Genomic DNA, 26,044 nt, shown 5'->3' on the forward strand with positions numbered 1-26,044 from the left:
GAGAAGAAACTGTGGAATAAGGTCAATATTTTTTTTTCTTTGCACACAGAAAGTATTCTAGTAGCTACGTAACATTACAGTTGAACCACTGATGTCGCACGGACTATTTAAATGATATCCTTACTACCTTTCTGGGCCTTGAATGTGGTAGTTATGTTGCTGTCTATGCAGGGTCAGAAAGCTCTCAGATTTCATAAAAAATATCTTAATTTGTCTTCTGAAGACAAATAGTCTTATGGGTTTGGAACGACATGAGAGTGAGTAATTAATGATGGAGTTTTGGGTGAACTATCCCTTTAAATGCAACGCAAGTCACTTTGCATAAAAACGTCAATGTAAATGTAAGTTCATGCAGCTTAAGTGCTACTGTCATTAAAGCTAAAGGTCGAAATACAAAAAAAGATATTCATGTTAATTTTTCAGTTCAACTTTCCACTCAATATATTATGCTGATATATAAGTTGTAATGAAAACGCATTTCCACTGGTGGTCTCAGGCTTTTGGAGCTCACTTCATATTTACATGGAATTTTTATCATGATAAATGAATGTAATTTTTTTGGATAAAAGTGTGCTTGTACACTTTGTTCTGGAAAAACATATTTCACCTTGGGTTGCGCCAAGTAGCATACTAGCAGCATGTGTTGGATTTACTCCTGTGAGTCATTGCTCATCCTGAAGTTTGTTCATGGCCACTGAACTCAGAACAGATCCATTTTCTTCCCTTATTACAAACATCTCAACCCTTTTCACGGCCGGTTCTGTAGAGTGGAAAGCAAAGCGTAGCAAAGTGATGCACAGTTTCACCCCACTGGGGTAAAGAAACACAGACAGCCTTTGCAATGCTCACTTAAAAAGTCAAACAAATAAACTTGAGTAATCTAAATAAACTTTTTTTTACACCGCTTTGATGTTTTCACAAATGGCTCTGACAATATACAATATGAGCATATATTTAGCTTTCTATTGTTTTTAGATGAGCTATATTGCAGTTGCTGTACTCTGTATACTCTATACAGTTAAAAACTGTAATGCTGTTTTATGTTACATCTTATTGCATTATTTTAGTTTCATTTATGTTGCCATGATGGTGTTTTGTGTATGTTTGCATGACAGCATCTGTTTATTAGTATTTACCTCACTTTGATTTATCATGTGGTTTTAATGAAAAAATTTAATTTCACTAACAGAATTATAATAACCTTTCTCTTACTCTGTCCTCTTCTCCGACCTCCACAGATCCTTAAAAAGATCAGCATGTATATTCAGGAGCAGAATGAGAAGATCTATGCACCCAGAGGTTTGCTCCTCACAGACCCCATCGAGAGAGGCATGAGAGTGGTATCCTTTGCAAGCAATTCAGGATGGTTTTTTTAAAGCGTTGGCACTACCTTGAAAGAGCTAAGCTGATCTGTGAACTTTGATGACTTATCCTATTTGGTTACTGGAAAGGCTTTGTTCTTTTAGCTGTCATTTCAGCGTAACATACTTTCCATGGCCATGGTTTCCTTTCACTTCTGATAAGCCACAAAAAAAAAAATGGTTTATAACTGGTTTGGCAAAGTAAGTAAATACTGTTTTGATTGTGTCTACTGTTCTTTTCAAAATGGGAGGTCACACTTTCAAAAGAATCAGTCTATACAAAGAATATCACTTCACCTTCAGCCGTTCAGCCGAGGTGACATTTTGATATAAAGCAGAATGGAAAATCAGCCTTATTTGTAGGCGTTTCTTTCCATTTTCCAGTGCTGTGGTTGTAGCTAGGAAACTGCGTGAGACCAAAAATCATCTCAGGCCAGACCTGGAAACACTCTGTCTGTGTGATTAAAAAATAACTAGAAAAGAAACGTTTGCACAACTTAAAGCACGTTAAGGCGGGGACACACCAAGCCAACTTCAAAGAACTAGCGGCGACGAAAGCCGACGATATTATCGCCTCGCCTTGGCAGCGTTTAGACAAAAAGCTGTGCTTGAACACACCACACAGACTACACTGTCTTTTTTCAGTCGTAAAGAAATTATGTTTTTTGAGGAAAACATTTTAGGATTTTTCTCCATATAATGGACTGCTATGGTGCCTCGAGTTTGAACTTTCAAAATGCTGTTTTTTTTTTTTGCAGTTTAAATGCTGCTTCAAATGATGCCAAATGCGGTTGTAAACGATCCCAGCTGAGGAAGAAGGGTCTTATCTAGTGAAACGATCGGTTATTTTCATAGAAATAATACAATATATATACTTTTTAATGTCAAACTCTCTGTGTATTCTGGCTCAAGACAGTTAGGGTATGTCGAAAAACTTCTAGCGTATTTTGTCCCTCAGCTTCAAAATCATCCTGTATCACTATTTTACCTTTTTTGTTAAGGGTGTTTGATCTTCTTTGCATGTTCACTTTGCAAAGACTGGGTCGGTACTTCTGCAGTGATGTAGGATGATTTTGAAATGATTTTTGAAGTTGAGGGAGAAAATACGATTGGAGTTTTTTGACATACCCTAACTGTCTTGAGCCAAAATACACAGAGTTCAGGGACAGCAAGACAAGAACGTTTGAGATTATAAAGTATTTAAATTGTATTTTTTTAAATGAAAAAAAAAACAATCGTTTCGCTAAATAAGACTCTTCTTCCTCGGCTGGGATTATTTACAACCGCATTTGGGATCGTTTGAAGCTGCATTTAAACTGCATTTTGAAAGAAATTTTCAAAATCGGGGCACCACATCAGTCTATTATATGGAGAAAAATCCTGAAATGTTTTCCTCAAAAAAAAAAAAAAAAAAAATTTCTTAACGACTGAAGAAAGAAAGACATGGACATCTTGGATGACAAGGGGGTGAGTACATTATCTGTAAATTGTTGTTCTGGAAGTGGAGTTCTCCTTTAATAAATTTTTCAATTTAAGTGGCTCATTTTGTTATGATGATATTCTCATATTGGAATGCTTGGGTAAGATGGGTACGGCCTTCTGATTGTGCCACCTTAATTTACTTGCTCGTTTTCATCACTTTCGCTTTAATTCTCTGGTACTGACTCGTACGCTAAACTAAGCATCCAATCAGAGTTCTCAGTTTCCCTGTCGGCCCCGACGCAGATTCAGCAAAGTCCTGCTGATGTGTGGAACACACCAAACAGACTAGCCCGACAGACGCTGCCCAACGGCTTGGTGTGTCCCGGCCTTTGAAGACACTTGAACTGTTTGATAGCTGGAGTTTGAAGCCATTAATATTCAAAGCCAGACTGAACCTCCATCAATGGGATTTTATATAGAAGACAAGAAAACTCTAAATAATTAAGTACAATCTCAGAAATAAAGGTACAAAATCTGTCACTAGGATGGAACCTTTTCAAAATATATACCTTTGTACCTAAAGGATGCATTGGTCCTTCAACTGGTACCTTTAAAGGTATATATTAGTACCTAAAAGGTAGAAAATTATACATTTTAAAAGGTGCAGTGCCCCAGTGACAGTATACAACATTGAGGGCATTCCCAAAATCTGTGCTAAAATAAAGTAGTTACACTAGTGTTTCTAAAGTTTGGGCCACCGAAATTCAGTTTTTTTATTAATAATTTTATTAAAGATTTTATTCTGCAAGAATGGATTGAATTGACCAGAAGTAATCAAAGAATCCTGAAAAAAATGTCAGCATTTCCACAAAGATAAGCTGTTTTTGATATTCTTATAAAAAAAAAGTTTCTTGAGCACTAAATCAGCATAATGATTTCCGAAGGATCATGTGGCACTGCACTGAAAAAAAGATCAATGTAAAATAAAATAAATATAAAATAAACAAAAATCATGTTTAATTATATTTATTTTATATTTAATTGCAAAGTAGGGTCAAGTAATTACTTGACCCTACTTTGCAATTATTTACAAGTAATTTATGACTGAAAATTGTTTTTGCACAAATGTAATGACTGCTGAAAATTCAGCTTTACCATTATGTTTTAAAATTACATTTTAAACCATTAAAAATACATTACCATTATTTTAAATTGTAATGTTATTTCTCAATATTGTTGTTATTGTATTTTAGGGTAAGAAATTAACTTTTCCATTAAGGGGCAATATTTGATTTCCAGAGCATTTTTTACATTTGTGTGGGCAATTTTTATAATCACCTTATTATTATAAAAACCATATGTTGTCTTTAATATCAAATACTTAAATTTACCCAGTTACCTTAATCAATATTTTAAACTGTTGTCAATAACAATAGATGGTTTAAATTATACATGTAAAAAAACAGAAGCTCACAGGACTGCAATAATATGACAGAAAACATAATTGTCGATTATTGCTGTTTATATTGTAATAATGACTATTAATATCAATATAGAAAACAATTCTGAACTGTTTTGTTTTTGTTTTGGGCACATCGCACAAATATACACAAACAAAAAGCCAAGTCTAGCACAAGTTTTGCAAAAACTCCCATTATAATGACTGAAGCTACTAAATTAATGTTTTATTTACATTGTATCTGTACTGAGTTGTTTATGATGAGGGAATTTACAAGCGTTCACAATCAAAACGGCTCCGGCGTTTTCAGCGCTGACTAATCTAAGCGCCTCTGATTGGCCAATGCATTTCTAAGTTCAACAGAAATGCATTTGATTGGTTATAAAACTCAACGTTGCACAGAACAGTCCGTAAAAGCAATCTGATGCAATGTGAGTGGATCTAAATGTAATTCAAAGAATTTACACTTTGCATTAAGTTTCACATTTAATTTTAATCACAACAGCCGGAATATGTTGTTTAATTGTGCAGGGGCATTTTTTTGCCCCTTTGTCTTGAATTTATGGCGCATTTTTGTTCTTTTTGGTGGCATTTTTGCCACAAGCCATCGTTCATTTCTGACCCTGCTGTATTTGATCAAATAAATCCAGCTTTGGGGCTAGTTCACACTGTTTTCCAGCAATTTACAACCAAATTACAACAGTTTGTTGGCTTTTGTTGGGTCAGCGTGTAAAACCTATATTTGTTGCATTTGTTTCTCATATTATAAATCCAACAGGCATCTGTGGAAGGTTTAAAATGTTGCCGTTTGTTGGGTCAGTGTGAACTAGACTAATTGTTTCTAAGCAACTTACCTAATGAGAGGTTGCTGCATTGCTCCTGTCAAGTCTTTTGATGCCTGGCTGAATACTTGTCACTTTGCAAAGATCAGGCTCTGCGCATGGCATGCACTCCAATAACCTACTAGTTGCCTTGGCAACCCGTTTCCTTTTTGAATATTTATTTTGGTTTCCTTTTATTCAGAATATATATATTTGTCGTACGTAATGAAATTTCAGTATAGAAACTAGTGTGTGCTCCTTTTCTCTCAATAATCTTCAGGTATGACAGGGAATGCACTTCCAAAAGATCCTCCAGGAACATATTATTCTTTGGATCCCATAATTTGGGTGATTCCTTTTGGGAAATCTATCCAGTGAACCATCAAGCTAGCTTGGCAATCCCGTTCCTCCCTCTTCCCGCTGACTGCAGGCCCGGTTGGATTTGGCAACCCGCCGTCAGCTCACAGTCCTGCGCAATCCAACCAGCTGTCACCTTAGGAGCAATGGGCAAACAATAGCTGCCATTCAGATCCTACCACACTGACCACCAGTAACTGATCACAGAGCTTTGGTTTAGCTCATAGGAAAGACATTTTCAAGTTAAATTAAATCAATCAGTTTATGGGTTAAATTCTTTTATTGCTATGCTACCACGTTTGCAAAATATTGCATATTCTCAACATCTGATTGGGTCTAAGTTTCTAACAGCTGTCCAACTCTCATCTGGAACCTTCTTTAGGGTCCAAATTTGGGTTTTCTAGCTTTTAGAGCATGTCTGTCAACTTAAAGGGGTCATCAGATGCTCATTTTTCACAAATTGATATGATTCTTTAGGGTCTTAATGAAAAGTCTATAATATAGTTTGGTTAACAATTCTCAATGGTAATGTAAAACAACACACTTTTTACCTTGTGAAAATGAGCTCTGCAAAAATCAACCGATTCTGAGGGATTGTTCCTTTAAATGCAAATGAGCTCTGCTCGCCCCGCCCCTCTCTTCTCTCTGTGGAGTGACGAGATTGTTTACTTTAGCCACATTTAGGGCGTTTAGCTGCAAACTAGCACATTATTAGGAAAGGTGATTGCAGAGATTCATTAAAAAAAAAACCTTATACTCACTTCTGCTGTAGGTGAAGCTGGATCACAAATGATTTGCACGAACATAGACGCATTTATGTAGATCAGGTGGCGCATTCCCTTCACAAACAAATGTAATCCACTGCATCTTTAGCGACGACCACTATGTTCATTATTACATCCAGCAACACAACACCTCAATCACTCAATCGGAGATATTCTTGTCTAACTTACATCCCTACTCCGGCATCGAAACAGTGGAGGTCGGACTGTTACAGCTACTCAGCTGTCAACAAATGCTTTTTGAGCAGTAAATCAGAATATTATGATTTCTAAAGGATCATGTGACTGGAGTAATGGTGCTAAAAATGTAGCTTTGAAATCAGGAATAAATTACACTTTAAAATATATTCAAATTAAAAACATTAAGTTAAGGATTAAAACTATTTTAACATTGTACTCATTTTGCTGTACTGTACTTTGCTGTACAGAAGAGAAAAAAAAAACAAACAAAAAAAACAACCTTGAAAATGTTTTGACTGAGTGTTGATTGCATGAACTAACAATATGTATAACTCGAAGTCACTTTGGATTAAATCATCTTCCAAATGTCACAAGAAAGTCATTAAACACTTGATTGGGGTCTTTCATACAGTATTTACATTTTTCATCATAGCACTGTTATATTTCAATATCGCAGCATGTAACCCTTGACTGTGGCTGTCCAGATCGAAATCTCCATCTTTGAAGACAGTGGCTCCACCAGCTCTAGCTCCAGTGGAAGTTCTCCGTCCAGTAGCACGGCTCAATGACTGGAGGAGCAGCACCAGGGGTACGGGTACAGGAGCGCCAGTACGCTCCCTAAAATCCGCATGTTGAAACATGAGAGCACCAGATTTTAAAGAGAGAGAGCGAAAGTACAGGTACTGCTTACTCACTCGCTTCTTCCAAACAACAAGCGCAAAGCCAGGAGCTTTAACTCACAAACACACCTCCCTATCCCCACTTTATTTAATTCAACCACCTCTGCATTTCCATTAGTGACAGACAAATGTTGATCAGACGCCCTCAATACAGAAATAAAGAGGGCTAGCAGACGGGTACAATGGATGGAGTGCTTCCAACAGGTTTCTCACCATGTGTTAGCTCTGGAAAATCCATATTGAGATGATTCTGAAATGAGTGCTAGTTTCTAGCTAGCCTAAGTAAAGTCTAGTGTTATATTCGTATCATTGAGCTATTATTATATAATTTTTATTTAAGGTGCAGTATGTAATAATATTAACAGCTAGCAGTTGAAATGGGTCCAAATTCAAAATATCGGAGAGAGTTGTTTCTCCTGCCCATTCCTCAGATTCTATGCTCACAAGGGTTGCCAGATTGAGGACTGAGGGCAATTAACGATGGAAAAGGCCTTACACTGTAAGTTGATGAGTCATTTTAATATACCTCTAAGTAGAATCGATGTGAATGCTTCTCTGATGCAGGTCGTTTGCAATACGCTGTGTTTTCAACCAACTGGCAACTCGGGGTGTCGAAATGCTATTGGCAGTGGGTGGAATCACAAAAAAAAAAAGACATTCTGACACAGAATGCACATTTTATGGTAGAATAACTGGCTGTAACATTGCTTTTCAGAGAAACAAGTATGTGACCTTAACATATTTCCTAAATATCTGCAAGCATATTACAGTATTTATATGCTTTAGTGCAGTCAAAAAATTACATACAGCACCTTTAATATTTTGAATCAGATTTTTTATTTCCTACTTTCCTATTAATTATAGTTGAAGTTTTAATTTGTTTTTTGTTTTGTCATTTTTATTAGTTTTTGTTATTTTAAAATATCTCTATTTATTTATTTTTTGCTAAATTATCAATTTTTTTTGTATTTTAGTAGATCAAATTAAACTAAATGAAAATGAGAAATGTTGCCTTAGAAGTTTTTTTATATTTTATTTCAGTTAACATTTATTTCAAGTAAGTTTTAGTTAATTATAATGACCTTGGTCTGGTCAAGTCACTGTTATTTATGAAGTGCTTTCTACAATAGATTGTTTCAAAGCAGCTTCATGGTAATAAACAGGAAAGTAACAGAATCAGTGATGCAAGCTTTAAATATTAGACAAATCCAAATTCTGCTTCTAAAAAGTCAATATTGTGATTATTCACCTCCAGTCCATTCAGTGTTGATTCTGTTTTACTCAATAACTGCAACCTGCATCAATTATGAAACAAATTAATTTAAGCTATAAGCAGATAATGATAATAACAAAAATAATGTTGATGATCCAGAATTTGTCAATTTTGAAACATCTGATTCAGTTAAATTAGCTGATTTACCAGCTAATGTGTTCCGAAAAACATCTTAAACTAATATGACCAGCTGATACACTGTTAAAAAAAGAAAAAATTTGAGTCAACTTATAATAATTTGTTACCCTGCTGCTCAAATAAGTTTAGTTAACTTGAAATGTTAAGTTGTACTAAGTGACAACTTAGATATTTGAATTGTCTAAACAAAAATTAGGTTTATTAAACTTAAAGGCTGGGCCTGTTACCCAGCTGCCTTAGATATTTGAGTTGATTCAACTTAAACTTTTAAGTTGTCACTTAGTACAACTTAACATTTCAAGTTTACTAAACTTTTTTGAGTTGACTGAACTTAAAATTTTAAGGCAGCCAGGTAACAAATTATTTTAAGTTGACTCAACAAATTGTTTTTTGTTTTTTTTTCTACAGTGTAGCTGGTTTCTTGCTGGTCTAAGATGGTTCCAAAACACAACAACCAGCTTAAGCTGGATTTTCCAGCAGGGCTTTGGTGCTTATTTAGTTTGGACAGTGACTGTGCTCTCTTTATTCATCCCCATGATGTACCGCAGTGCCAATTTTAGCCGTGCTTCAGTTCACTGGCAGTCTTGACCCTTTGCAGCACTCCAGACTCATGTTCCTTCTGTTAGTTCCACCACATACCTGCACCTCAGAGGTTCAGTGTTTGGTGTCATGGACAATATGCCCAAACCGGGCAAAGATCTCCTCTGCTTGTGGAGAATAATAGCAAATGTTTCTTTATTGTATTTATTAATTTATTTTTTACATAACTTTTTTTTTTTGAACGATAAACTCTACCTCTGGTTTGTGCTTGTGCAGGGAGCTGAGGGAGCCAGTGTAGAAAGTAGCAGGTCCAACATGCAGTATAAATGCACCTTAGATAAAGTTTATTTTGACTGATCTACTTCAGAGAAGATTGACTCACCAGCTGTTCGGAATGAGCTGAGAGATTTTTCATTGCTCTTGTTGGTTACATGTTAAGCATATTTGCTAGACTCTTAGACATAACTCATGCAAGTATGCATACTCATTATTCTCTTAAAAGAAATAACGACCCTTTTCATAGTCGGCTATGACTGGATTCCATTCAGTTTAGGAGTTTATTGAAGTGGACAGTAATAGTGCAGTATTCATTGTGCCAGGAAAGAAGCGATGAGCTTTCTATTTAAAGCAATACTTGAATATATTAAGACTAATATATATATATATATATCAATGAGGTATCATATATAAATTATCATTGTTAGGGAATCAAATGAAGGTTTTTGCACATGCAAAGAGGCACAACTGCTTATTTGCACAAAAAATGTACAAGTTGTTAAGGCCCATCGTTGTAATTTTGTAGCATTCATTAACTAAGTTAAAGCAAGAATGTAACTAAATATTTAGCATTGTATGGGACTAAAGGTAACAGAGACCTGGTCTTTGATCCCTCTAATATTGAGATTAGTGGTCAGTATCTGTGGTGATTGTGGTTCTAGAATAAGCTGAACATGCACATCTTAAAGGAAAGCAGGAAATGCTTGTATTGTGAAAGCATGTCCTGTTTGTTTTTCTATCATTTTATTCATGCATTATTATTATTTTTTTATTAATATTGCTTGAAACAGTTTTTTATTTATTATTTATAGTTTTTTTTTTTTTTCGAAAGCAGCGTTTATTTGTTTATTTGATAAAAAAAGACAGTAAAACAGCAATATTGTGAAATATTATTACAATTAATCTGGTTTTGTTCCTTTATCACTTAAAACCTACTATAAAAAATCCTATACTTAAAAACTGGGAGCAGATCCAACTAATTTGCAACTTTCACATTTCAAATTTACCATTTATTTCTAAAATACTAGAAATGAGCTCAGGTTTCATATTACCTTTCAGACAACAATTTGTTTAAAAAATTTCAATCCGGCTTCTGTCCACTTCATACCATGGAGGCTGCACTTGTTAAAATCACAAATGATCTGCTTATGCCAGCGGATTCTGGACAGCTGACTATACTTATTTTGCTCGATCTGAGTGCTGCCTTTTGATACAATCTCACAAAACATCCTTTTAGACAGGCTGGTCTCACTGGGATTTACGGGCACCTGTCAGTCTTGATTTAGATCATAACTTTATGGTCACACTCAGTTTGTACAACTTAAAAACTTTAGATCTGAGCTATCGCATATCACTTCTGGTGTTCCCCAAGGCTCAGTCTTGCAGCCTCTTTTATTAATTATTTATTTACTGTCTCTTGGATAAATCTTTAGAAAGTTTGTGATTCTTTTCCATTGCTATGCTGACGACACCCAGCTTTACATGTCTTCCATGCCTAATTAGTTTTTTTTTTACTTAGCTTTCTATGTCAAGCTGTTTAGCTGAAATTAAAAATCGTTTCTCATCTTTTTTTTTTTTTTTTTTTTTTTTTTGCTGCTGGGCACGTGTTAATGGCTTAAGACATCCAAAAAACACTTTTGCATGTAAAACAAGCAATAACAATTTGCTGCAAGCTTGTGGATTTGTTGTAAAATCATTTTTTCACTGCCCCATCCTTAAGTAACAGCCTTTCCATAAAATGCATTACATAAACAATCAGAGCAACACTGGACTGAAATTATGGGGAACTTAAAAACAAGCCGATTAACTGCCATTGTCAGAAACTGTGCTATTCTGCTTAAAGGAGTAGTTCACTTCTTCAAGTCCAAAAATTTACAGATAATGTACTCACCCCCTTGTCATTGAAGATGTTCTCGTCCTTCTTTCTTCAACTGTAAAACAATAGTTTTTTTGAGGGAAACATTTCAGGATATTTCTCCATATAGTGGACTTCTATATGGCCCACGAGTTTAAACTTCCAAAATGCAGTTTAAATGCAGCTTCAAAGGGCTCTAAATGATCCCAGCCAAGGAACAAGGGTCTTATCTAGCAAAATGATCGGTCATTTTCTAAAAAAGTTTAAAATAAATAAAAAATAAAAATGTATACACTTCTTAACCTCAAATGCTTGTCTAGTTCTACCAGCTCTGTCTAATCCAGGTTAATAGAGTTAGGGTATGTAATTTTCTCATCCAACTTCAAAATTATCCATCACTGTTTTACCTTTTTTTTGGTTTTTGTGCACGCTCACTTTGTAAACACTGGGTCGGTACTTCTGCAACGATGTAGGGCAATTTTGAAGTTGGAGGAGAAAATTACATAGCCTAACTCTATTGACCTGGATTATACAGAGTACGCATGTGCATTGCAGTGCTAGACAAGACGAGCATTTGAGATTTAAAAAGTATATAAATTATTTTTTTCTACAAAATGACATTGTTTTGCTAGATAAGACCCTTCCTCCTCCGCTGGGATCGTTTAGCACCCTTTGAAGCTGCATTCAAACTGCATTTTGGAAGTTCAAACATATGGGCACCATAGAAGTCCACTATATAGAGATCATTTCTGAAATGTTTTTCTTCATGACTAAAGAAAGACAGACACTAACGTCTTGAATGACAACGAGTACCCTGTACATTTTTGTTCTAGAAGTGAACTACTCTTAACTCCTAACTCTGACTGGACATGCAACTTTGTGAATGTCAAATGAGCATCAATGCCATTTCAAAGTAAAATGTTTAAGGATGTTTGATACTGAGCTGTTCTGCACCTCAGTTCCAGTGAAGCCACTTTTTGGACCGCAGGGCATTCTGAGTTCTGTTATCTCAGAATAGGAAGCTAAATTTGATTCTTCATGGTACACCCCTTTAACTGTCTGTTCACTGTTCATTCATTTCCCCATTTAATTTACAGTTCCCCACTTGTCCACACTTACTGTAACCCACCTATGAGCTTTTCAGCTCGGTTCTGACAGGCACTCATCTGATCTGTAGTATGGTAGCGTTCATAGATCTCCTGTGCTGCTGCCTTCATGTTTCACCGCTGTGGCGATACCCACCCTGGCGCTGATCCATCAGGATTGTGGACTTCTGTAAATTGTACATGATTTGCACTATTAATGCATGAGCGTCTGTCTGTCTACTTGTGACTTCAGTCATTAGTTGTCCTAATATGATGAAACTGTTCTTGAGTTGAAAAGGTGATTACGAAGAAATGCGTTTAAGTCATTAAGAATCTGTTTATAACCCTTTTGTTTTGTCATATGATATCTTTTTGGGAACAATTTACAGTGGGACCTAACTTTGTCCTTTGAGAATTGATTGAGAATTTGATTATGAAAAATTGGTAGTTCTAGATTAGTTTCAGTTGTTTTTCCAGCATATTTGTTTGTTATTTGGAATTGCAAGCAGCAATGAATAGCACACAATAACATCAGAAATATGTATATTTTGATTTTCATGTTCATGTTGTTTGTTTGTTGGACTGGAAAGTGACAAGCTGTTCAGGAAAGATTTTCTAAAAAGAAAAGTAAATCTGCCAAACCTCTCTCACCCACAGTCTGTACGGTTTGACAAAACTGACTTAAAATCTAAAAATATTTCTTGGCTTGGTTTGACTGACTGATTTAAGCTCTAATGATGGAATATGAGGGGCCCTTCAACATTTATAATATTTAGTCTGAAAAGGCCCCGAGCGGATCCATACAAATCAGTAAAACATGACACAAAAATCTAAGTTACATTAAAAAGACATATATTACCATTTGTTTATATGGACAAGCCTGCTATTTTAGACAGGTCGTATATAATTCATATAAAGTGTCTAGCGTCATTTCATGAGTTTTCCACAATGCTTACGTTTCATTTACATCAACAAATAATGGGAGTGTATGACTGCATAGGTAAGATGGAAAATCCTACATGTCTCCTATAGGAAAAAATTACAAAAGTACTTTGATATGGCAAAATGTAAATAATAGTTTTGTATTATAGATTATATTGTTTTGAACCAATTGTATAGAGAAAAGAAGTATGATTTAATGCTCATGTCTTCCTAATGTAGAATTATAACTTTCCATTAACTGTTTATTACTTATGTTAGGATTATTATAAAATCTCTGGATCGTTGCTGCTACAGAGACAAATGTGTTTTATTATCTGTACTAATATATCTTGAAATGGAGAATATTGATGCAGCAGATATTTGTTTATTACTGTTGCACTCAAATAATGTATCAAAAAAGAGTTTTATACTATTTATACAAAAATATATTTATCATCAAGAAGTCTGGATGTAAGCAGGTTTTTGAAAAGAGCTATTGTCTTTTATTCAGAATGCCAACAGAAATAAAATGTTTTGTTGTTTCTCTGGAAACGGAGATCAGCCGAGTTTTTTTCCCTTTCACATACACAGACAGCGCTAAAATGAAAACAGACTGATTTCTGGGCATGTGTGAGTTTGGGTTCACAAACACGGCAGGTTCATCATTTTGTTCAATTTCAACAGGCTAATTCAAGGTCCAGTTCGTACACTCTCCAAAAAGTCATTTTCTCCCATAAGACATTAAGCAGCATTACTGGCTAGTGAAGAAGTCATATATTCTTATTCGAGAGGAAATGGTATTGCCCTTGATGTGACAGACGAGTATTCTGCGCCAGAGATGGAGGATTAGAGTTATGACTTTGGCAACCCCAGGCTGCATTTGGTTCTGCAGTTTTATGGGGCATTTGCAGTGACTCTGTTCTTCCTCCAGGATATTAGTGCAGAAGAACAGATTCACCTGCTGATAAACCAAAGCCTTGTGATTCTCAAATTGCAACAATAAGTAAAAATTATTTGCTCCATGAGGATTGTTTAGAAAAATGCTACAATTGAAATCACTCTGTAAATGCTTCGTTTCTCTGAGAATGATTGTTTGCCAGAGTTTTCATGGTGAAATCCAGTACAGTTTTAAACATGTTGCATTTACATGCATTTATGGAATATTATTTGGGGAATAAAGAATATTTTTGAATAATTTATTAACAATTATTGAAAAAAAAAAATGTATTATGTTATATATACACGCTGCCGTTCAAAAGTTTGGGATTAGTACGATTTTTAATGTTTTTTTAAGATGTTTCTTATGCTCATCAAGGCTGCATTTGTTTGATCAAAACAGATAACCCAGAAAAAAAAAAAAAAAAAAAAAAACAGTAATATTGTGAAATAATATTTCAGTGTAAAATAACTGGTTTCTGTGTAAATATGCTTTAAAATGTAATTTATTCCTGTGATGCAAAGCTGAATTATCAGCATCATTACCCAGTCTTCAGTGTTACATGATCCTTTAGAAATCATTCTAATATTCTAATATGCTGATTTATTATCAGTGCTGGAAACAGTTGTGCTGCTTAATATTCTGTCGCTTAATACTTTTTTTCAGGATTCCTTAATGAATAAAAAAGTAAAAAAAAAAGAGCAGCAATTAAAAAAAAAAAAAAGAAATCTTTTGTAAAAATATAAAGTACTATTTAAAATTTTATGGTCAGTATTTACTTATTTATTTTTTATTTTTTGAAAGAAATTAATACTTTTATTTACCAAGGATGTGTTAAATTGATAAAACATGATATCAGAGACTTGTATTGTTAATGCTGTCCTTTTTAACTTTTTATCCATCAAAGAATCCTAAAAAAAGAATCACAGATTCCAAATAAATATTAGGCAGCACAACTGTTTCCAACATTGATGATAACAAAAGTAACTAGATAAAGTTCATCAAGAAAAACGTTGAAGTGGGACGTTTAAAAAGTTTGAAGGTTTTCAGTCTGAAGTAGTTGTAAAGATTAGATAGATAGACATACATGTTGCTAGCATGTTTCTAACATGACTAGCCCATTACTAGCATATTCCTAACATGATTAACAAGTTGCTAACACATTGCTACCATGTTTCTAGCATTATTAACATGTTACTAGCATATTGTTAGCATGATTAGCAAGTTACTAGCATGTTTCTAGCATGATTAGCATGTTACTAGCATGTTGTTAGCATGATTAGCAAGTTACTAGCACACTGCTACCATGATTCTAGCCATGATTGGCAGGTTACTAACATGTTTCTAACATGACTAGCATGTTGTTAGCATGATTCTAGCCATGATTGACAGGTTACTAACATGTTTCTAGCATGATTAGCATTTAACTTGCATGTTGTTAACATGATTAACAAGTTATTAGCACATTGTTAGCATGATTAGCAAGTTATTAGCATGCTGTTAACATGATTCTAACATGATTAACAAGTTACTAGAATGTTTCTAGCATGATTAACATGTTACTAGCATAATCATGCTATTAACTTGATAATCATACTTGCTTATCATACTAGCATGATAAGCAAGTTACTAGCATTGGGTTTAGCATGATTCTAGCATGATTAGCATGTTGCTAGCATGATTAACAATCAGTTTGAAAGAGTTTAAATGGATTAGAAATAATAGTATATAGAAGGGAAGTTTGACTGAGTCTCAGATTCTGGGAGTTTTGACAGTTGGAGTTTGAATAGTCTTGGCTCATTTGAACATCGATGTAAGTCTATGGGATTTTTCCTCACCTTTTTTTTTTTTTTAGGAAAATTGTAAGTCCGATCAGTTAGAAAAGATATAGCATACTCGGTCAGATCAGTCTTATAAATCGGCATATTAGTATGATTTCTAAAGGATCATGTGACACTGAAGACTGGAGTAAGGGCTGATGAAAATTCAGCTTTGTATCACAGGAATAAATTATATTTTAAAATATATTAAAATAAAAAAACATTATTTTACATTGTAATAATATTTCATAATATTAGTTTTTTTTTTTTTTTTTTTTTTTTTGTATTTTTGATCTCTCTCTCTCTCTCTCTCTCTCTCTATACACACACACACACATATATATATATATATATATACACACACACACACACACAAGTCAGAAGTTTTAGAACAGTAGTGTACAACTTTTTTTCAGTATTCTTTGATGAAAGAATTTTTATTTTTGTATTTAGTAAAAATAGAAAACTTTTGTAACATTACTGTACAAAAGTTTGGGTTCAGTTAGAATTTTCTTTTCTTTCTTTCTTTTTTGGAAAGGAATTAAGAAATTAATACTTTAATTCAGCAGGAACGCATTAACTGATCAAAAGCAACAATATGACTTTATAATGTTACAGAAGCTTTCTATTTCTGTTCTTTTGAACTTTGTTCATCAAAGAATTCTGAAAAAAAAAAAAATGTACACAATTGTTTTTAACATTATTATATTTCTAAAGGATCATGTGACAATAAAGACTAGAGTAATGATGCTGAAAATTCAGCTTTGTCAACAAAAGAATAATTGCATTTAAAATATATTCAAATAGAAAACAGTTACTTTAAATTGTAAAAATATTTCACGATATTGCCATGCAGCCTTGGTGAGCAGAAGAGGTTTCTTCAAAAACATTAAATCTTACGGTTTTAAAACACATACACATTTTCATGTTACAAACATTTTTGTTATGTCTCCAGGGAAAAACAGATAGCACGGTCATTTAAAGAAAGGTTACTTAAAACCCTGGAGTCATATTGCTTTGGACAATGATAAAAGAAAACACAATAAGCAACTATAATGAATTCAAGACCTAAGTGCAATGTGAGCAAGAGTTTTTCCATGAGTGTATTTACTTATATTCCCCACAGCGGTAAACACGCAGGTCAGGGTCAGCAGATGAGAGACTTATTGAAATGCCGTTGATTTCCCATTTAAAAAAGCAAACGTCATCCTCTTTGTCAACCAAGGAGAAAATTAAAATCAATCCAGCGTTAGAACACAGGCCAGCTCTGCGTTCTGGACTTTTAAAAACAAAGACGAATGAAACAGAAGAACTAAAACAGGCCGAGGCTGAAAGACTTATTGTTGTCTGAGAAGCAGACGTCATCATATATGCTAAATAGATCAGATTTTGTTATACATTCTTGTAAGGTCGCTTTAAATAAAATGACAATCCTTTTGAAACTTCCAGGAAGTGTTCCTTTAAAAAGCTTTCATTTTCTGACAGGATCAAAGCTGGATGAGCGTTTTTGTTGTTACTGTTGTTTTCCAATATGAATTATTTAAAATCGAATTTTGGTTTCTGAATGAATAAAAACCTCCCTGACTAAATTCATTACGATGAAGAAATCATCCAGTGAAATCAATGTCACACTGAAAATACGTCTTACAATATTTTACTGAACATTTGAGTCATCTGTGATTTTGGTTCTTTAAATATTATAAATTATAATTATATTTTAATATTTTCTAAAAAAAAAAAAAAAAAAAAAAAAAAAAAAAAAAGTATACATATTTCTATACAAGTAATATAAAAAAAAATATTATAATTATTAGTGGTGTCAATCGATTAAAAACAATTAGTCACACATGTTTTTTAACATTACAATTTTTAATCATACTGTTATATTGCAATAATTTCACATTCAATCTTTAAATGAATGTAGAAACAACATAAAGGAAGTACATTTTTGATATTTGTTTAATGCCATCTTTTTTTATTACTGAAGGCAAGTATCACTGATACCAACTGACGTCTCTCTGAATTTTTTTCTAATATTTAACCACTGACTATAGCCATTCAACATTACAGTATAACTGAGAGCTTTCAGTTTAACATTTATTAGACTTGTAATTTAAGTGAACTTAAAGGGGTCATCGGATGCCCACTTTCCACAAGTTGATATGATTCTTTAGGGTCTTAATGAAAAGTCTTTAATATACTTTGGCAAAAAAATTCTCAAAGCTAGTGTAAAACAACACCATTTTTACCTTGTCAAAAATGAGCTCTACAAAAATAATCCCATTCTGAGGGATTGTCCTTTAAATGCAAATGAGCTCTGCTCGCCCCGCCCCTCTCTTCTCGCTTCATTATTACATCCAGCAACACAACACCTCAATCGCTCAATCTGAGATATTCTTGCCTAACTTACAGCCCTGCTCCGGCATCAAAACAATGGAGGTCGGACTGTTACAGCTGATCTGAGGTAAGACGCTTATGCCAATCAACTATTGTGGGAGCGGCCTCTGTCGGTGTGACGCCACACTGACAGGCATCTGAGAATGGCTCGATTTGAAAAAGGGGATATTATTTTTACAGATTAATTAAAAACCACTGCATGGATTTGTATCATTATAGGGTAGATTTGTACATACACTGCCAACACACATTAAAGGAGAATTCCACTTGCAGAACAACAATTTACAAATAATTTACTCACCCCCTTCTCATCCACGATGTTCATGTTTTTCTTTCTTCAGTCGTAAAGAAATTTGAGAACATTTTTTGAGAAAAACATTTCAGCATTTTTCTCCATATAATCGGGGTGCCCCGATTTTGAACTTACAGAAGTTATTGGTTTCCTCTTTTTAAAATTTAGTTCTTTGGTACCGTTTCTGTGCTCGTTTGACTCACGCCTGGTGCTTAGGTGACGTTGGAGCGCGCGTCTGAAAAGTCTCCCATTTGATGTGCTCGTTAAATGCAATTCTTTAGCGGTTGTGGGTGTGGTAGCCAAACCTAGCCCCGCCCCCTGCGGTAATTGTGTTAAATATTTTTAACGCGTTAAAATGAAAAAATGTATCTGCATTAACGTGCTAATTTTGACACCACTAATAATTATTATTAGCTGCTCAACACCACCCGCTAATGCATTTACACCATCGTTAAATCCAGTGTTCCAAGCACAATAAGTCTCAGTTGAGTTTTCCCCTTTTATGTGGCCGATTGTGATTTGATCACATTTACATGTGCAGAACATTCAGTACAGAGTGTGAATGAGATCTTAACAGAGGGAAAAGTCCAATTCTTTACGCTTCTGATTGTTACATGGCAGTTTAATTGTGAACATGATCCTTTCAATCTTCATGGCACATTTCATTTATTATTTAAACACTCAGCCTGCAGAGCTTTCATAAGACAGAATGAACACAATACAGTCTTCCATGACGTTTCTTTCATTTCTGGCTGGATTTAGTGTCTGCAAATATTATGGTTTGGCTGAATTTGGATAAGTCCTTTCAAAAGCCGTCCATGTTGGCTTTGGCTAGTGGTGTTCGACCTCAAAGACTAGCACTGAACGTGTTGTGTCTGTTGCAGGATGCAACATCTAGCGAACACCGAATCTAAATATGTGCTTTTGCAATAAGCTCTGTTGTCAGATGCATTTAGCAATGTTATGAAAGGGAGGGTCTAATTCAAGGCTACAGCATGTTGTTTTTTTCTGAGGAAGATGTTGACCTGTTTGATGCCTTTGACTCATTGCCATTCAAAAACAATCTTTCGGCCACACACCGAGACTGAAAAACATTGCACAAACTGCTTAAAACATTCCCAACCCCTCCTAATTCACTATGTTCATATTAACCTGTGTCAAACGGGATAATATGAATATTGGTCAAAAAAAAGGAATGAATAATTTCCAAAATCAACAAGCAAGAGTATTACATGAAAGCTGCTCGAAATATTTTAATCAGCTCAATGTGTTTCATAAATGCCCAAACAAATCAACAGAGATCAGACGAAAAAGTCCAGAAGATTTAATTCTTTAATCCATCATAGCCAAGTGTCCTCAAGTGCTTCATTTATGAGAGGGAGCCATTTTGGTTTGGCCTATTTACTATGTGCGGAACGCCAATGGCAGCAAACAATGGCAGTCAGTGATGTCCAGACCTCCCAAACTGAATTACAGTATTCCTCCATCTAGAATACAAGCTATCAGCACCAATTTTAATCCTATTCTCTTCGACATCTGAGTGCTCGCTCTTTTTAAACCCCATCAATAGTTTATCAGCGCAGCACAGTACTGAAACAGAAAAGAACAGCGAGAGAGAACCGAAGAACTGGCCAGAAGATGAATAATAGATTTGAATTCGACTATGACTATTCTTGCCTGCACAAAATACAGTATATGGCCATATGTGCAAACCACACTGTCTCCCAATTCTGACTTTCATGATATTCTAAACTGCATGATACAAACTTGCAATTGTGACTGACTTTCTCAGAATTGAGAGACACAAACTTGCAACTGCAAGTTAAAAGTCAGAATTGCATGATATAAACACGCAATTGTGAGAAATAAAGTCAGAATTGAGGGATAAAAACTTGCAATAGCGAGAAAAAAGTAAAATTGTCAGATATAAACTTTCAATTGTGAGAAATAAAGTCAGAATTGTGGGATATAAACTTTCAATAACAAGAAATAAAAAAGTAAAAGCTGGATATAAACATGCAAGTGCAAGAAATAAAGTCAGAATTGTGAGATATAAACTCGCAAATATGAGTTATAAATTCAGAATTGCAGGATATAAACTTTCAATAAGAAACAAAAAATAAAAGACTGCGATAAATAATGCAACTGCGAGAAATAAAGTCAAAACTGTCGGATATAAACTCGCAACTGCGAAAAATAAAGTCAGAATTGCGGGATATAAACTTTCAATAGCAAGAAATAAAATAAAAGCTGGATATAAATATGCAATTACAAGAAATAAAGTCAAAATTGTCGGATATAAACTCGCAACTGCGAAAAATAAAGTCAGAATTGCGGGATATAACTCACAATTGCAAGAAATAAAGTCAGAATTGCGGAATATAAACTTGCAATAGTGAGAAATAAAGTCAAAATTGTTGTATATAAACTCGCAATTGCAAGAAATAAAGTCAAAATTGTTGGATGTAAACTCGCAATTGCGGAAAATAAAGTCAGAATTGCAGGATATAAATCACAATTGCAAGAAAACAAAAATTGCAGGATATAAACTTGCAATAGCGATAAATAAAGTCAAATTTTTTTATATAAACTTTCAATTGTGGGAAAGTGCAAGGATTGCAGAATTGCAGGATTTAAACTCGCAATTCTAACTTTTTTCCTCACAATTGCACGTTTATATCTTGCAATTTTGCCTTTTTTTCCTCAGAGTTGCAATATATAAACTAGCAATTCTGACTTGAATTGTGGGATATAAACTTGAATGTGTCATGGGTTTTTTTTGTGCACAAAAAGTATTCTCGAAGCTTCATAAAATCATGGCTGAACCACTGATTTTACATGGACTATTTTAATGATGTCCTTACTGCCTTTCTGTGCCTTGAATGCTTTGCTGTCTATGCAGGGTCAATATGTACACCAACCAACATAATGAAATGTCACTACATTCACGTTCCTCTGTCTGGCATCTCTCACCGGACAATGGTCTTTGAAAGTGCTGTGAAATGTGCAAAAATCAACATCATTTTGTAGTAATGTCAACTACAGGTCAAAACTCACTTTCGCTAGTCTCACAGAACCATACTTTACAATGTAGAGAAAAAAAGCACAGAAAGATATATTCTTCTTTCTGTGTAATGTTAGGTCATTCGCACTTCTCAAGAAACCACGTGTACCTTTAATAAATGGAAAAGACATAAAAGTCATTGTGATGAGAAGCTGACCTAAGTGAGATGTCTTTCAGCATAGTGTCTGGTACCACGTCTCTTGTCTACCTTGCTGGCTGGTTGCCCAGTAATGGCCAGAGGACTGCACCTGGGTAAACAGGTATGTCAGTGATGTGAGCGCTATGTTCCGCTTGTACTGAACCATGAGACCCATGGCCCCGTGCTGCCCGCCATACCCTTCACCCTTTTAAACCCAGACCCGGCCTTTGGAATCTAATGTTGCATTCAAACACAACAAATACACACTGTTCTCAACAGACTGTTTGCTTTCCTCTCCTAGATTTGATCTTGCTCATTTTTTCCCCTTTCATTCTCTTTCTTTATCTGTTTGTCTCTCTGACTAAATTGGAGGGTGAAATACTGTACTGCATGAAATATGTCTTGAATACTTGAGTGAGCCTTTACAAGAAAGCAAGCTGCAACAGCCTCGGGTAAACTCGTGTGCCCAGTGCTGTCCGAAACACAGACCTGCTCTTCTTGAAGTGACCCCTTCATACACCTGCAGAATTTTGTGTTTGCTTTGGAGATGTTGAGACATTGAATAAACATTCAAACCACTTGGTTCATGAATGCATATATTTGTTTTGTTTACTATTTATGATATTGTGAGAATCATCACATAAAAGCTTTTCCCATAAAACAACCCAGGCTCACTGGAAATATGTGCCTCCACATACATTTCTGCAGCACCTACTTTCTGTCACGTTTCGCGGCAATTTCAAAGTGAAATGTCCAGAGAGTGACACTAAAACACCGTTCAATACATGACCATGGCACGTTTTTATTATGTTGATACAGGCGTTTTTATTACGCTGCTTGAGGTACGTATTGCGGCTGTTCAGAATTCAAATATCCAGGGAGTATTGCTAAAGGTTAATGCTCTAACGTGTTGGAAATATCCCCTACACCAAACCCAACTCTAAACCTAACCGATAGTGTTACCAATGTAAAAGTGGGAAAAAAAAAATAAAAATAAAAACCCTTTGTTGATGCAGCTGTGCTATTTTAACAAAACAGCGAATTTGAGCTGTTTTGTTAAACTGTAGTTTCACAGGGTTCGTACCGGAGCTCTTCATCGCTCAAGTGCAATACCATATCATTTGAGCTACCAAGCAAACCTATTGAATTTAAAAACTTACGCATATGAAGCTGTATATGTGATGACAACATTCAAAATGATCAGTTTTCAAATCTTGTAGGATGTTAAAATTGTTTTTAAGTCACAACATAATATTCTGCAAGTAATAGTAGGCTTTATTAATCCAAACTCTGTGTGTAAATCATAGTTTGTGTGAAACAGGATAAAAGCTGTTGGGGTTTTACTGCCTCTAGTGTTCATTTTTAACTGTAATCTGCAGTGATTCGTACATACAGGTATGTTTTTTTTAGTTTTCTAATGAGCCTATGTTGGTTTTCAGGCAGATGTCCATTAAGGTATTTTATATGGTCTGTAGTTATACAGTTTTTATTTGATCAAAAATACTGTGAAAAGAGTGATATTATGAAATATTATTACAATTTAAAATATCTTATGTTTGAATATATATTTATAATTCCTGTGATGCAAAGCTGAATTTTCAGCAGTCATAACTCCAGTCTTCAATGTCACATTATCCTTCTTTTTAATATGCTGATTTGGACAAGAACTGCATTTTTATAATCAGAAACACTACATTCTTATTATTTTCAATGTTGAAAATGCATATTTTTTTGTGCATTGTTTTTTGTGCATGATACATTTTTGAAGTTCAAAAGAAAAGCATTTGTTTGATTGTTGATATCAAAAATGGAAACGTTTTCACTGTTGCTTTTGATAAATCTAATGTGAACTTACTGAATAAAAGTATTATTTAGAAGAAAAAAAATCTTACTGACACCAAGTTTTTAAACAGTAGTGTGCATGATTCTAACTAGTTACTAGTAACTAGTAACTCATTTTGAACTTTCTAGCAAATGGGCTGTCAAGTATTTAATATAGTAATGTAAGTTAATAATCATAATGAAGTTCATAAAGTGTTAGGTATGAAGTTGCAGTTACCTTATTTTTTACTCATATAATGCTACATAATATGTCACAGTTTGAAGTCATATTTCAGAATGTGACATTACTACTATATATATATATATATATATATATATATATATATATATATATATATATATACACACACATACATATATATGCATTTGTATGCATATGTATGTGTATGTACACACATACATATATAGATAGATAGATAGATAGATAGATAGACGTTGAGCACTGCTGTGACAAAAAACAAGACAATAAACAAAACAGAAAAAGGTCTTGACTTTATTTTACACATGGATCCCAAATTATAGTGAATTCCGCCAAAAATGAGCAACTATTCATTCAAAAACTGAAAGACAGGATCAAACCTGTTTTTAAGTCAACATTGCCATCATTTTACTGAAAGTATTAGACTTGTGTGTTATTTCCATATAAACCATTTCTACATAAAAGTGGAGATTACATCAGGAGCAGCTCATCATATAATCTGATTGATCGTTCAATACTTCAGCATCTATTCCCACTGTACGTTATGTTATGCATGTTAGTCTGCCCACCAGGCATCTTAACTAGCTTGACCAGTCTTTTTGCTGGAAAGCCATGCTGCTTAAGCAGCTCTAACCACTCTAGACCAGCACAGAAACTCATGCTGGCATTTTCAACAGAATTGCTATGGCAGAAATTACAAAGACAGATCATATTTTTGCATATCCTTTTATCGTGACATGCATTTATCAAGATTGCACGCTGTGCCTTTCCTTGTAACCATGACACTGAGGTAAGCTTGATTTAATCTGCTCTCGAACTACACGTATCATTTAAAAAATAATTATAGATGGCATCTGTCAGCTCTTGTGAGATCTGACATTTTTCCCGAAGCAGTCGGCACATGAGTCACAACATGGAAAATTAGAACAGTGTAATGAAATAAAGTGAATCTATTTGCCTCTGGAGACTGAGAGGCCTTTAGCCAACGCACACATCATGAGTCAGTTCAGAAGTTATTTAACACCTCCATCAAAGACCACAGTGGATTCATATCAAATGTTACTGGTGCGACTGTTCAAAAGCACTAAGTCCAGTTATGACAATACACAATGTTTAAAAAATTTAGCGAATGTGGATTCTGAGCTCTGTAGAAACACAGATGCACTGAAATCGGTGCTCCTGTATAAGCGGTCTTATTTCAGTCAAGGACATTCTGTAGGAAACAACAACATTTACATCCAACGACCGTCCAAATGGAGCTCGTAATGCATTCTGAAATGCCTTTTTCATTGAACCAAACTCGGTTCATTAACCTTTGGTGAATATTCTGCATAGCAATCTGTAATATTCCCAATAAGTAGGGTTGAAAAGGCAAAATTAACTTAATTTATAAAAAGAATAAAAAAGTAAACATCAACAATACATAGTGATGCATTTACTAAGCCGACCACTTTAGATTAAGGGGAAAATCCAAAGCCATTACCAGTGAATAATGACTTAAAAGAGTTAGTTCACTTATAAATAAAATTCTGTCATTATGTATTTAGTCATCCTCTAAAAAGAACTAAAGAACTAACAAAACACTATAAAAGTGGTCCGTATGATTTGTGTGCTTTCTTTACAAACTTCTGAAGCCACCTGCAAACCATAATTTTCATTGACAAATGACCTAAAATCTTACAGCTTAAAAGATACATAGAATATAAACTATATAAATAATCCTTAACCGTTTAACTGTCACGTTTACTTCACTATATTACAAAATCTAATAATGTTAAACTATATGTCATTGGAAAGGTCTAAGACTCCTAACTATTTTTTTTTTATACCTCTGTTAAACATTACAAATTATGCAGGAACAGTAATAGATTCATTTATGACAAAAGTGCACCTCAAAAATCGACATCATAACAGGAGTTCTGACCTTTGTACAAAAAGTCTGTTTTCGCTGCCTTTTTCCCCAATCACATTTTAGAAATAATCATAAATTATATTTCAACTGAAGGCTTAAAAATTCATCCTGTGAAAGCCATTTTAAATTGGACATTGCATTAGCATGAAAATGGTACTTCAAAATCATATTACAAAATGTATTTGTTCATAAATTATAAGAATTTAAGTTTGGATTGTGCACTTTCACGTCTGTGTTTAAAAATGGGGGTGACAGTTAAACGGTTAAAGGGATTATAGAATAGCAATTTATT

General features: G+C 34.4%; 1 protein-coding gene across 1 annotated transcript in view; it reads left to right on the plus strand.

The window, feature by feature from the left end:
• golga7bb (golgin A7 family, member Bb) overlaps nucleotides 1-9,962 on the plus strand; it is a 35,572-nt gene extending 25,610 nt beyond the window's left edge. The window contains exons 4-5 of the mRNA XM_051125839.1: nucleotides 1,239-1,340; nucleotides 6,868-9,962. Of these exons, the coding sequence (XP_050981796.1) occupies nucleotides 1,239-1,340; nucleotides 6,868-6,951 (186 nt within the window). The 3' untranslated portion in view covers nucleotides 6,952-9,962. The remainder of the gene's footprint in view (nucleotides 1-1,238; nucleotides 1,341-6,867) is intronic.
• The last annotated feature ends 16,082 nt before the right edge of the window (nucleotides 9,963-26,044 follow it).

Source organism: Labeo rohita, chromosome 13 (assembly GCF_022985175.1).
Source record: "Labeo rohita strain BAU-BD-2019 chromosome 13, IGBB_LRoh.1.0, whole genome shotgun sequence".
Classification (NCBI taxonomy): domain Eukaryota; kingdom Metazoa; phylum Chordata; class Actinopteri; order Cypriniformes; family Cyprinidae; genus Labeo; species Labeo rohita.